The sequence below is a fragment of the Arachis hypogaea genome, chromosome 14, assembly GCF_003086295.3.
Source record: "Arachis hypogaea cultivar Tifrunner chromosome 14, arahy.Tifrunner.gnm2.J5K5, whole genome shotgun sequence".
NCBI classification, from domain to species: Eukaryota; Viridiplantae; Streptophyta; class Magnoliopsida; order Fabales; family Fabaceae; genus Arachis; species Arachis hypogaea.
The window spans coordinates 22,317,543-22,332,439 of NC_092049.1; the positions used below are offsets into that span (position 1 = coordinate 22,317,543).

Sequence of the window (14,897 nt, forward strand, 5' to 3'; positions counted from 1 at the left end):
GTTTTGGATTCTTCTCTCCACTTTGCATAAAAACTCGCTTCTGATGAAAGATGCTGAAGTCACATAAAAAGTGTGTTTTCTTGCTGGTTTTGGTATTCCATTAATTCTCACTGTTTTTTGCCTTTTGCCTAAAAAGTATTTTCACCTCTAATGGCCTTCTTTATTATTAGCTTTCCCCTGAAGAGGTTTTAAGTTACTGACTTTATATGATGTCATTTCTATTGGTGGACTGTGACTTCATGAATGAATTTTAAGATAATCATACAATCGTCTTACTTATCAATACTTGATATGATGTCGTTTATTTGAACTAATTAGTTACCTTTATTCTTTTTCAGCATGGCACTCTCGGGGCACTTGTCCAAGATTCTGTTAAGAGCCACTACTAGACCCTGTTTTACTGTTTTCCCTTCCCTTCCCCTGCTCCAATTCCCTGCTTCCCAGGTTCCCCTTTCATCTCATTTGATTTTATTTTTTTTTGATTAATCTGGTTTAGCTCATTCTGTTTAGTTTGTTTAGTTCAACTAATTTAGTTTAGTTGAATTAGGTGGTTAGAGAATCTGGACTGGTTAGTGGATGTAGGTTTTGTTTTGTTTACTGCTGCTGTTCGGAATGAATTTTCTTTCCTCTGAAAGTTGCCCTTGATGAACTTGTTTATTGTGCTGTTTTGGTGTTGAATTCTGGACTTGTGATTGCTGTTTGTTGTATTTTTTTTCATTGTCCAAAATAGATGCTGTGGAAGTGTTACTGTTTCATTAATTTTTCTTGATTTGTTGTTGCTGAGTTCTGCTCTGCTTGTTGCTTGGTCCATATTATATGAACTGCAATGATTTAATAAGTGTTACACTTTAATAAGTGTTACTGTTTGTTGTATTTTTTTTTCATTGTCCATATTATATGTTGTGAAAGTGTTACTGTTTAATAAGTGTTGCTGCTTTGTGCCATGTGTTAGCAACTCATTTCCTTGTTGCGATTCTTTGTGCTTATTATGCATTCATGCTCATTACATCCTTAATCATTGGCTGCTGCTGATTTCTCAATTTGCATTTCCTCTTCTGCTCACTTTCTATACATGCATATATGATGTTCATTCTTGGATTCTTTTGGAGGGTGTTTGCCTAAATTTGCTTGGCATTGGAAAATTGTTGTGTGATCATGCAATTGCACTTGGATTCTTTTGCAACAATTATTCATGGATCTTATTTTTCATTAAGTAAATAATTAAATTAATTTTACATTGTACAACAACACATGGGACTGTGGCCTAAAACATTGGATATCTGAAGGTAAATAAAAATTAAAACATTGGATTTAGTGAGAAGGATTTCTGCTAATTCTGAGAGATTGAGGTTATTCATTTGTTTGTGATAGAAAACATTGTGTCCCTACTTTGATGTGGTTTCTGATGCTTGCATTGTGCTGCCATTATCTAATATAATCTGAAATTCTGAACAGCCATTTGAATTTGTATTTGCATTTCTCAATCATGCACTATTATTATATTGTCTATTGTTAATTCAAGTATAGTACACACGTCCTTTTTTTTTTCTTTTAGCAAAAAAAAAAGCCTGAAAATATATAGAATAACATTGGAAGTATTATTTTTGCAATAACAACCACTAACAACACTGAAGCTATTGAGAGAGAAGAAGAACAAGTTTGAAGAGGTTCCACTGTTTTGGCTTTGGTCCTTCCGCCCTGCTGGCGCCTTCGTCTCTGTCATTTCCTACTCAGTCTTCTCTGCCATTAGTCACAGATTTTGCAATTTATTGCTTAGTTTTAAGGTGTGGAGCCTGGACCAAAGTAGTAGCTTCATCCACACTGAACATAAAGCTTTCATTATTCTTTTTTCTTTTTTTCTTTTTTCCTTTTTTTTTTCACGCCACATAAATTGGAGCACATACATCTACATTCCACAGTTCTTCTTCCTTTTCCCTTTATATCATTTATTTATATTTATAATTATAATGTCATTCTATTTTTTTTTATAAAATTATATACAGTTTTTTATTTTTCATAGCATCTTTTAATTTATAAGGGTAAGAACTAATTCGTCACAAATTTCTTTTTAAAATTTGTTGTTAGCCAATAGATTATTATATATATAAGAAGGAACTCAAATTTTTAACACTTACTTAAATAGACAATAAATTAATTACTTAACCAACTTAAGTAAGTTTTGTTGTATAATTCTTTTATATAGAAAATAAAGCTTTAGATAAAAATGGTTATCCCTTCACTTTTTTGTCTAAGAAAAAACAGATTTAGAAAAATAATATTTTAAAATTGAGAATGCTATTAAATACTATTAAATGAATTAGGTCATTTAAGGACATTCTACTCTCTTGCTATTTTTAATTAGCTATTTGGATTTCAATGTAGCTTATTATAGTGTTAGATGTTTGGAGCCACTTGAGGAGAGATAATTGTTTCATTTTATCTCATGATCGAACATGTGAATAATTACTAATAAAATTTATTTGTTAAAAAATTATCTATTTATACTAAAAAATATTAAACATATTTATATTTTAATATTTACTTAAGTCTTAGTCTATTTTTATTCAGGCTTTCGATAGTTATCTATCCACTACTACTGCCACTTCTTTGTTCTGCTGCTCCTGTGGTAATATAATAATCTGCTGCTGCCGAGTAGCTGTTCGCTGACGTTGCTACCTCTCTAATTCTACTTCTGCTGTGCTACCACTTTGTTGCTGTTGTGGAACGGATTAAGACAGTAATTAAGGTTGGTTTATGCAAATTTAAATACATCTATTAATTTGTTATTGATGTCATGCGTGCAACTTGGTACTTTCCTGAGGCACTCATCACTTTAGGCACTTCTTTAAGCATTGCTAAAATTCAATTTTCTCTGTTATTTTATGTCTAATGCCTTCAAAGTATTTTCGAGGCTTGCACAATATTGTCTCTTAGTTAAGTAGGAAGCTAGATTTGCAGTTAGTGAAACGAACAGTAATGACTTCAATTTAGAAACTTAGCTATCTACGTGAAATATATAGGTTTTCGATGGATGTGTCGAAAGACTGGATGGATACACCACGTCATGAGAAAGAATATCAAGTTGGTGTAGAAAGATTTTTACACTTTGCTTTCTCATCAAAGGGAGTTCCTCAAGGGGAAGAAATTCAATGCCCTTGTGCAAAGTGTTGTAATATATTTTGGTTAAAGAGAGATGACGTATATGATCATCTAATATGCCACGGTTTTGTAAAAGGTTATAGGCGGTGGTTTAATCATGGGGAATCACTTTTTGCTATGGATATTGACAGTGACATAGGCGGTGAATATAACTGCAATGATAACATTGATGAGTTGTTACGTGATAGATTTCGAGATAATACACAAGTTGACGGACAAAACATGGGGCCTAACGAATGTGCAAAGGAATTTTATAAATTGGTAGACGAGGCAAGCCAAGAACTATACCCCGGGTGTAAAGGATTCACAAGATTATCCTTTACCATTCATCTTTACTTGTTAAAATGCTTGCATGGTTGGAGTAATGCGTCATTTACTTCTCTCTTGGAATTATTAAAAGAAGCAATGCCATATTTGAATATTCCTATTTCTTTTGATAAAACCAAGAATATAGTGAAGAACTTGGGTCTTGACTACCAAAAGATCGATGCATGTCGCAATGACTGCATGTTGTATCGAAACGGGTATGAGAATGACTCATCTTGTCATGTCTGTGGAACATCCCGTTATATTGAGCATCATGAAGAAGAGGATGATGTTACCTCATCTAGAAAGCCTCGCAAAGTTGCTGCGAAAACTCTAAGGCATTTCCCTTTGATTCCCAGACTTCAATGGGTTTTTATGTGCACAAGAACTGTCGAAGCTATGTCTTGGCATCACAATGAGCGCGTTAAAGACGGGTCCTTAAGGCATCCTGCCGATGGTGAATCTTGGAAAGCATTTGACAATCGACATGAAGATTTTGCAAAGGAGCCTCGTAATGTGAGACTTGGGTTAGCAAGCGACGGATTCAATCCATTCTGAACTTTGAGTAGTACACACAGTACATGGCCTGTTGTTCTGATGGTGTATAATCTACCCCCTTGAATGAGCATGAAGCCTGATTATTTTATGCTATCTTTACTCATTCCTGGACCACAATCACCGGGAAATGACATTGATGTCTATCTTCAACCGTTGATTGAAGAATTAAAAGAATTATGGGAGTCAGGTGTCGAAACATATGATTCGAAAGAAAACAAAACATTCAACATGAGAGCGTGCCTTTTGTGGACAATTAATGACTTCCCTGCGTATGCTATGTTATCTGGGTGGAGTACAAAGGGAAAATTGGCTTGTCCATGTTGTAATGATGAGACTTCTTCTATCTATCTGAAACATAGTCACAAGACTGTTTATATGGATCACCGAAGGTTTTTACCCATGAATCATCCATGGAGGCATAACAAAAGATCTTTCAATGGAAAAACTGAACTCAGGTCTCCACTGCAGTTGTTAGAAGGTTCAGCTGTATTTGATATATTGCGAGAGGTAGATAATTCTTTTGGGAAGAAGCAAAAGAGATCAAAGAATGGCATATCAAATTGGAAAAAGCGGTCAATCTTTTTTGAGTTACCATATTAGAAGTCCAACATGTTTAGACACAACCTTGATGTCATGCACATAGAGAAGAATATAGTTGATAGCATAATTGGAACTCTTTTAGATATTCCCGGAAAGATGAAAGATCATGCAGCTGCTCGTTTTGACCTTAAAGACATGGGTATCAGGAAAAACCTTCAACCAAAAGATACGAAGGATGGGAAAAAAACTAAGTTAGCAAAGGCATGCTTTTCAATGACTCCAGCAGAGAAAATAATCTTTTGTAGTGTGTTGAAAGCGGCAAATTTACCAGACGGTAGCGCTTCCAATATTGCTCGATGTGTGCATGAAACAGAAAAGAAGATTTCTGGTTACAAGACCCATGATGCTCATTTCATGTTGCATTACTTGTTGCAAGTACCAATCAAGAGCATACTTCCTGACCATGTTGCCATCGCTCTAGTTCGATTATGTTCATTTTTTCGCCGAATATGTCAGAAAGTAATTAGCCTGGATGAGGTAGTTAACTTAGAAGCAGAGATTGCTGAGACATTGTGCCAATTGGAGAGGATTTTCCCTCCTAGCTTTTTTGACATAATGGTGCACTTGCCTATTCATTTGGCAAATGAGGTGAGGTTAGGTGGTCCAGTTCAATATCGTTGGATGTACCCTGTTGAACGGTATATGTGCACACTAAAATCGTATGTTCGTAATAGAAGTCGTCCAGAAGGATCTATTGCCGAAGGATATTTGGTGAATGAGTGTATTAATTTTTGCTCAAGATATTTGCATGAAGATGTTCATACAAGATTTAATAGAATCCCTCGGAACAACGATGAGTGTGTTTCAGATGAGGTGCGAACTCCTAGTTTGTTTCCAAGCAAAGGATGTCCTCTTGGTGGAAGAATGGGAGATTTGTTTATTTTAGATGAAAAATCAGAAATATAAGGTCATGCATACATCCTAAACAATTGTGATAAGATCGAAGTCTACATGAGGTATTTTCTTCGATTCATTATCATTTGTTAGATCTCAATCATCGTATTTAACCTTATTGACAACTAAGACTATGAATATTTAATCTCTTCAGAGAGCATGAGGAGGCAGTTAATGATAACAATCCACGAAGAACAAAGTGGGAGAAAGCCAAGGACCGCAGTCAACAATTTTCAGAATGGTTTAAAATTTGTGCCATGAAAAAGGATGTGCCTGGTTGGGCAAAAGGGTTGGCTAGGGGTCCAAATCGAGTTGCAAAAAGATTTTCAGGTTATATTATCAATGGGTATAGGTTCCATACAAGGCACCGTGATGTGAGACGTAAAACTCAAAATAGTGGTGTCACATTAGAGGCATTGACTCTTAGTTTTGCTAGTGTGAAAGATAAGAACCCAATTGAAGCAAAAGTAGCCTACTATGGTAGAATAGTTGATATGTTTGAGTTAGATTATTATGGCCAATTTAAGGTAGTCTTGTTTAAGTGTGAGTGGTATACAGTTGCAAAAGACAACTTTGGTCTTTCATATGTGTATTTCAATAGAAAATGCTACCAAGAAGAACCATTTGTGCTGGCATTTCAAGTAAACCAATACTTTTATGTGCAAGACCCATATGTTAGGGACAAGCACAATGTTATGAAAACAATTCCAAGAGATTTATTTAGGGTAAGTGATGACCTTGAGTCTGATTCCCCCATAATATATGCAAGGGAGCCATGCGAACCTGAAGTGATTCCAAGTCTTCCAAATGATAATGGCGAAATTGATCTAGTGAGGAATGATCTACGAGCAACTATTATAGATATGGATCAAAACATGTTTGCCAAACAATATTGTGAGGAAGACGAGGAAAACGAATATGAGTACATGGAGGACCTTGACTCTGAAACATCTTGACAAGTTTTTTTGGTAGAATCCTAAACAACTCACTTTCCTTAGTTGTTTTGCTTAGTTAATTACTTGCTTCAGTTGATTATGCTCATTTAATTATTATTTAGTTAGTATTTTATTCATTGTTATTATTTTGTGTATGCAGAATGGAGAAAGGGGAGATCACTAAAAGAAAACAGATACTTACCTTAGGCCAAAAAATGAAAGGAAAAAGCCCAAAAAAAAAACAATTCCTTTGAGGTTACACAAGTGAAGTCAAGTGCTGAATTGCTAAAACAATACAATATTAAGAGAGAAAGGATCATGACTGAAAATGAGAAGGTTAGCTTGCAAGCTCAAGCTCCAAAGGATCCAACAAGCAAACAACCCATCACAATAGTGGAGGATGCATTTGAAGAGCAAGTTAGGACTTCGAAGAAAACAAGGAAGGCTCAACCAACGGCACTTTTTCAAGAATGCACGCATAATGGAAATGGGACAATGTTTGAAGTTGAAAAGAACTCTAAAACTAGGAATCAAAGGACTGCTGAACCTGATGCAATGGATCAAAATGATATAAATTCTGATGATGACGGAGAAGATACAAGTGAGATGAGTGCAACTTCAAATAAAAAAGGAATGAGTCTTGACATGTATTTTAAGGTACATGGGATAAATTTGGAAGATGAAGAAGATGAGGAAGATGAAGAAAATGAGCTTGATGATAATGCAAATGATGCGGGTAGTGGAGGACAAACTAGTAATGAAGGTACTTTTCTTGTTTAGTTTATTGTCTAATTAGAGCTTATATTACTTCTCAATTGAATTATGTTATTTTATTCGGACTTAGGCACAATAAAGAAGAAAACCCGTGGAAAAACTACGTGCAAAAAGTTTCATGCCACAGATTTTAATGATCGACGGGAGGTGGAATTTTTTCAAGGGCAGCCTGTAGGTCCAACCAACGAGGTTGTATCTGACCTCAACCAACTATTGGGCACAACAGTTAGAAACCCTCGTTTTGTGACTTTGTTATATACTAGTTGGCATGGTGTGCCTAGTAAACTCAAAGAGGAAATGTGGGAGTATGCCAATGTATGTAAATATGGCATTATAGAAAATTTTTTGTTAATTTATTTGTCACATTACTTGTGCTAACTGTTGATATTCTAATGTGTTATGTTGCATAGCAAAAGTTCATTCTTCCCATAAGTTCAAAACCGTAGGTAATGCGGGGATTTTGTGGTGCATGGAAAAAATATAAGAGAGAAATAAAAAAAGAGCATTTCGTGAAGTACAACACAAAGAAAGAAATGATAAAGAACCGGCCATTAGAGATTCCCGAGGTTCAATTTCGCAAACTAATTTGGTATTGGAGTCTTCCGGCCATCAAGGTAATATTGCCTTTTATTTCTTCCTATACCATCAAGCATACTATCATTGATTCTTCATGTTCCTAAACTTAGGTGTTTTGGAAGAAATTTGATTCTTCATTGATTCTTTATATTTAGGCTATCTCTGCTAAGAATACTGAAAATAGGTTAAAACAAACATGTCCTCACCGAATGGGATCCACAAATTTTGGAATAGTGCGTAAGCAGCTGGTAATATAACTTATTCTTTGTGATTTCTCTTTTATATGTATTCATGGTGTAGTTGCCTAGTTAGTATGCTTCATGTAAACTTTTCTCTATGTATTCTAGCGCGACTCTAAAGAGAACAATGAAGAACCATCAAGGGCTGAAGTTTTCATAGCAACTCGCACAAGTAAAAAAGGAAAAGAAATTGATGCTAAAACACAAGCCACAATTGTGAGTTGTTTGTATTTGTATTTTGGATATGTACATTATGAATTCTGATGTGATTTCTATCTAAATTGAGTTAATGCGACTTTAAACCTTATTGGTTGTTGCTTTTTGATAGACTGAACTTCAGAACTGCTTAGAAGCAGGAGAAAATGAAGAGGATGCATTTATAGGAGTGTTAGGAAAGGACCAACCAGGTCGAGTTCGTTATTATGGAGCTTCGATTACAAGAAGCTCTCTTAAAAAAGATGAGGAGATTCGCCACATAAAAGTTGAATATAACACTAAGGTCTCATCATTAGAGAAGAAGATGGATGGTGTTTGTGGTTTATTAAAGGTATTGGTGCACCAACTCAACCCTGGAATGAGCAATGAAGAGGTAACAGCCTTAGTTCAAACTGCCCAAGATTCTCCTTTGGATACCTCAAGTAGCAAAGCAAGAAATACTCCTTGCTCCTCCGAAGCAACTCACATTCCACACAAAGATGATGTAGGTAAAATTATAATATTTTTATTAATAAAAATGTTGGAATATAACCAAGTACTTCAATTTTGTTTGTTGTTGCTGAATTCGAACTTGGAAGGTTCTAATATGATTTTGAATAACTATGACTGGTGGAAAGAGTTAAGTTTGTTAGAACTTGGAAGGTTCGAACTAGTTGCCATTGTTGTACGTTTTGCATCTTTTTCACTTGTTTCACTTTCTGGTTCCTTCTATCTAAAAATTCTGAATGCACGATTCAAATTTTATAGTGTGTTGTGAAATTTTAGAGAGATATTAATAGTACTGGCTGATATCATCATATTGTGGCATGATTCACATCTTTATTTTGTTAAAAATAAGTAATATATGTTTCAGTTTTAGTTTGTTAGGTTTAGGCTTGGCTCAATAATAGAATATCAAACATTGGCTGAGGGAACATGAATGTTGTATCACGTTTTCATTGATGCTATAAATCAGATTTATTTATTGAACAATAAGTTGTTTGTTTGATATCAAATTTAAAGGAGATTTTGAGAATCCTTGTGCAGATTAGTGGATATATGTAGCAAAATTAAATCTGATTGTTAGAATGCTTTTTATGTTACAAAAATTAAGTTTGATGTCAAATCTGATTGTTAGAAAAATTAGTGGGCTGAAGTTTACTGCATCATCCATTTTTCATTTGTAGTTGTTCATTTGTGTTTTTTATTTTGCAGGGCACAGGTCAAAACAATTTACCTTGCAATGATACATGAAGTTTTTATATCTTGGCATGATACAAGAAGACTTTGATTAGGAATTCTAATTCATGTATTAGGAATTTCACACTTTTGGTATTTTGAAGACGACTTTGATTAGAAATTCTAATTCATGTATTAGGAATTCATAAGTAGTTATGATTTTCACTTTTGGTATTTTGTTAGTGTATGTTGTTATGTGATCACACACTTATTTTGGTGACAATTTTATGAAAGTTGGATTACTTGATTATTGGTTATTGACTAAATTATAAAATTATCTATGAATTCATGTTAGGTTTTATTTATGAAGATTAAAAAGGGAACTAGGTTACTGACCATCGTTTTCGCCACGCTTTAAAAACGTGGCCATATGGCCATATCTCTGTCTATTGCCACGCTTAGAAAGCGTGGCTGTATCTAAGCTTTTTTGCCACGTTTTTCAAGCGTGGCCATACCTCCTCTACTACCACACTTTCGCCACGCTTTACATGCGTGGCCTTATCTCCTGATTTCGCCACACTTTAAAAGCGTGGCTATATCTGGTCTACTGTCACGCTTCAAAATCGTGGCCAGATCTACCCTATCGCCACGCTTTTACAGCGTGGCCATATCTTTGCCTATCGCCACGCTTTCAAAGCGTGGCTGTATTTCCCACCTACAGCCACACTGTTACAAGTGGCAGTTTGTAAAAAAGCGTGGCAAACAAAAAGCGTGGCAACAGGCTGCAAAAAGCGTGGCGGTAGCTCAAAAAGCGTGGCGAAAAGCTATCGCCACGTTTTTTTGGGCTTTTCGCCACGCTTTAAAAGCGTGGCAAAAGACGTGTTTTCTTGTAGTGCGCGTCTCGCCTACGTGCCTCCGTGCCTCCATGCTTCCCTCGCCTCGCTGTGCCGTGCCTCCGTCCCTCCCTCACTGCGCCTCCGCTCCGTCCTTCGTGCTTGGTTTCGCTGCCTCGCGCCTGCTCCCGTAGCTTCTATTTCAGACAGAGCCCAGGACTAGGATTAAATAGTGTGGCTATTGACAAAATTGCATCAATATGACTCTAAGATTGAATAGAATGTCCAATAGATGATCATCAGGTAGACACTACCTATCTAATAATATCTCTCTTCTTTAGTTTCTTGCATGTTCTAGGAAATGGGTATGTACTTCTTAGCATGTGTGCGTTATGACATAGATATTTTAAACTGAGGTTAGGGGTCTGGAAACTATTTTGTATTGAATCTATTACGAATAACTTGTTTGACAAAACTAAAGTTAGGTTGCTTGGATTGCTGGTGAAGATGTTTTTGGGTCATAAATCTTGGTATGAATAAAATTATAGAAGTGAAAATAGATGGCTTTTTCATTTGCTATCTTGGTATGATTTTGTTGCAGCCGGGTCTTCATTCATGGAGGCCTTAGAGGGAGAATTGACCCAAGTAATCAGAATTTTTTTTATCCTGAATTTTATAGAATCATTCTATTTGATCAGGTTAGGTTTTGAACTGCTTTTAGCCAAAGAATGCTCCACCCTTTTGAATAATGAAATTTATTCTCTGTCAGCGGGGTGCAATTGACGACATTGAAAAGCTACGAGAATACTTGGGTAAGTTGCAAGAAGTGGTTATGGTGGATTTGTTCAAGACAACATTTTGGAAGTTTCTTATTTTGACTATAGTTGTTCATGCACTTTGGTTTTATCAGCAAGCAGAGGACTTTGGGGATTTAACACAAATGATCAAATTATTGTTTTAATTTGCAGTGAAAATAAGTTATTTTATATTTTCTACGTTTGTTGTTAATTAAGTTAGAAAAATGTGTGGACTGATTCTCTGCACTTCTTTAGCCGTTTCCAAGATTTCATGTGTTGAAAGAATTTTATCAATATAAATTTTGAGTATTTGGTATGATCTTTAATTTGTTGTGCCATTTTAAGTATCGATCACCATTACCAGCTGACTAAGTGAAGGCATCAAGTGATTTTGATTATAGAGGTAGGTTCATAAGAGATGGTAGGGAAACATGTCTGAATTTTTCCTTTAAAAACTATTAGGAAGGGTATGTAAATTGAATAGGTTGACAGAATATTTATTCTATGAACATATTTGGTATGGTTGTTACATTTTCTTTCAGGTATTGGTTTTATTGCAGCTGATTATGAGGATGGAGGCTGGGATCGCAACATGGGAAATGCTAGGGATGAAGGGGCAGAGTAAGAGGATGTGATTTTTGTGGATACAACCAAGATGTCTCCTCAAGGATGTACTACAAGATGCCGTCTTTTATTCAAATGTCTTTTTTCTATATAGATGAGAGAAAACAGAATTATATATCTTGCAGTGTTGATTATTTTGAGGATTTTCGAAAAATACTTGATAGTTTATGATGTAATGAACATAAAAAATAGAATTACTTTAAGCAATATAGTTTATGTTTGTAATTATTTTGTTTTCTATTAAGTGATATTAATACTAATTGTGTTCATATTATTATCAATCGATATTATGCAAGGAAAAAATTTTATCAAGGTTGCATATACAATGCATTTCAATTTGACATTATTAGATGTGAATATTAAAGATTTTTTTAACTTATTTATTAAAATGGAGTATATGATTCTGTGCAAATGCACGGGGATTCGACTAGTATAAATAAGCAAAGGAATGATAGTGACAAAATAAAATGGATTATAAGAATATTTTTCATGTCTTAGAATCATTGAATAGGAATTATAGGAATATCTTTCATTGAATATTTATAGTTTCACTGAATTTTCAATTAAGTCCCTATATTTTTTTGCTTTTCAATTAGGTCCCTAAGGGTATAAAAGTAATTTCACAATTCACTAACATTTTTTTGACGTTTAACGTTAATAAGGACTAAATTGAAAAAAAAAATAACGTATAGGGACCCAATTAAAAGGAAAAAAAGTATAGGGACCTAATTGAAAATTTCGCGAAACTATTGGGACCAACAGAGTAATTAAACCTTAATCCCCTTTTGTTCTTTATTTTAGCACATCACTACCCCTAAGTGAAAAATAATAAATGTTCTTAATTTGGATCTGATTAGTTTAGGCTAGTGAGAGTGTGTATCATTTAAGTGTTGGAAAGCTTGGGAACATTGGTTGAGATAAAAGTATATTTTGTAGCTTTGTTGAAGATCGTGAGAATTGGGTACATACTCATGCATTAAATGTTTAAACCATATGCGTTGATACTTTTGTATATATTTCATTTTGAAACGAAAAAAAAAAGAAAAAGAAGAAAAAAAAAGAGAAAAAGAAAAAGAGAAAAGAAAGCAACAAAAAGGGGACAAAATGCCCCAAAGTAAAGTAATAATAACAATGCATGTGTTGTGATTAAAAAGGGAATGCATGAGTGTGTGAAAAAAAGTGAATAATGGGTAGTTAGGTTTTGCATTAGAGTTAAATAGGTTGTTATATGTGTTAGGTAAGAGCTTAAGTTATTCAAAGATTCAAATTTCAAGCTCACTTAGCCATATATATCCTTACTTTGACCCTAGCCCCACTACAACCCGTGAAAAGTCCTCATGATATTTGTATGCATGCATTGAATAATTGTTGATTGTTAGATGAAAAAAATTCTTAGAAAGCATGATTAGAGGAGAACTGAGTGAATCAACCCTATACACTTGAGCGACTAGAGCGTATACACATCCGGTGAGGGGTTCGATTGCTCAATTCTATGTTCCCATCTATGATTATTTCTTATCTTGCAAGTTGTAAATTCTTTTCTAAGAACTCTAATCAATTGTGGATTTGACTTGGTTGTGCTTGCTTTAGCCCTAATGTTCATATAAGTATTCTTGAAAATTGATTTCTTTTGACCAAGTAGTTACATGCATTGCATATAGGTAGTTTGCATTGAATAAATATTAAAACCCCTTTCTTGTCTTTCTTGAGTTTAGCATGAGGATATGCTATTGTTTAAGTGTGGGGAGATTGATAAACCATAATTTTATGGTTTATCTTGTATTAAATTTGGTGGATTTTATCAACTTTTCCCACATTTATTCATTGAAATAGCATAGTTTTATGAATTTTTCCTATTTTGTACTTAAGAGTGAAAACATGCTTTTTAGACTCTTAATTTGCTAAATTTAATTTACCCATTTGATGTCTTGATATATTTGTTAAGTGATTTCAGGCTTAGAAGGCAAAGATTGGATTGAAGAAATGAAGAAAAAAGCATGTAAAAGTGGAGAATTCATGAAGAAATGAAGTTTTGGAAAGCTGTCAGTTGTGCGTACGCGTGACCTTGCGTGTACGCGTGACACGAAGCACGTGACTCATTTAAAGAAAACGTGGCTGGAAATTTTTGGACTCCTTCAAACCCAAATCCAACTCATTTCTCAAGTATTTGAGGCCAAATTAAAAAAGAGACAAGGGTAGAGCAATTAGGTTTAGTTAGTAACATGTTTTAGGTTATTTTCTACAAAGAGAAGCTCTCTCTTCTCTCTAGAATTAGAGTAGATTTAAGTTAATTTCATCTTAGATTTAGGTTTTGATCTTGTCTTACTTTAGTTTTTCTTGCAATTTCTTGTTACTACATTCTTATTCTCTTAGTTTCACTTGCTATTTCCTTTATTTGGTTGCTTTTATGTTTATGAACTCTTGTTGATTTTGATTTTTATTAATGCAATTTGATGTTTCTTTGTTTATTGTTATTTAATTGAGTAGTTATTATTGTTATCTTATATTTGGTAGCTTTAGATTTTACTATTATTGCACTTTTATGATGCTTTCATTTTATGCTTCCAACAAATGTTTGATAAAATGTTTGATTTAGGTTTAGAGTAGATTTTAGCACTCTTGGTTTGAGATTGAGGACTTAGATGCCTTGATGTCATTGATGTCCAGTGTGATTGGTAATTTAAGGTTGTTAGTTGGTTTTAGGATCAATTATGTCTACTTGACTTCACCCTCCGATGTTAGAGGAAAACTAAGTGGAATTAACCCTTTGTAATTACCATATTATGGTCAATGATCCAGATAGGAAGCCTTGACTCTTAATCCTTGCTACGAGTGCCTTTTAGTATTTGATTTCTTTATTTGATCCTTACTTTCTTGCACATTTACATTTCTTGTTCATCATACTAAAAACCCCAAAAATGTTCATAACCAATAGCATGCATACTTTTCTGCAATTCCTTTGAGAGACGACCTGAGGTTTAAATACTCTCGGTTATTATTGGTTTGTATTCTGATAAAAAAAATTAAACTTTGATTGAGGGTTGATCGTTGGTTTAGATCTATACTTCAACTAGATTATTTTGTGAAAATTTCGAATCGACGATTTTCCTCCGTCAAGTTTTTGGCGCCGTTGCCGGGGAATTGCAAATGTGCGCTTGTTATTGGTTATTGTATATATGTTGATATTGTGAATAGCCTGATTTTTGGCTTGTTTGTTAGTTTTTTTTT

At 34.4% G+C, this 14,897-nt stretch overlaps 2 protein-coding genes across 2 annotated transcripts; both read left to right on the forward strand.

Annotated features, from left to right (window-relative positions):
• Positions 1-3,027: 3,027 nt before the first annotated feature.
• LOC140178536 (uncharacterized) lies at positions 3,028-4,023 on the forward strand. Its single transcript, XM_072215711.1, has one exon. It carries the CDS (start codon positions 3,028-3,030, stop codon positions 4,021-4,023), a length of 996 nt encoding a protein of 331 aa, XP_072071812.1.
• Positions 4,024-4,092: 69 nt separating this feature from the next.
• LOC112742407 (uncharacterized) lies at positions 4,093-6,473 on the forward strand. Its single transcript, XM_025791644.1, has 3 exons — positions 4,093-4,530; positions 4,624-5,261; positions 5,672-6,473. The coding sequence occupies exons 1-3, from the start codon at positions 4,093-4,095 to the stop codon at positions 6,471-6,473; spliced, it is 1,878 nt and encodes a 625-aa protein (XP_025647429.1).
• The last annotated feature ends 8,424 nt before the right edge of the window (positions 6,474-14,897 follow it).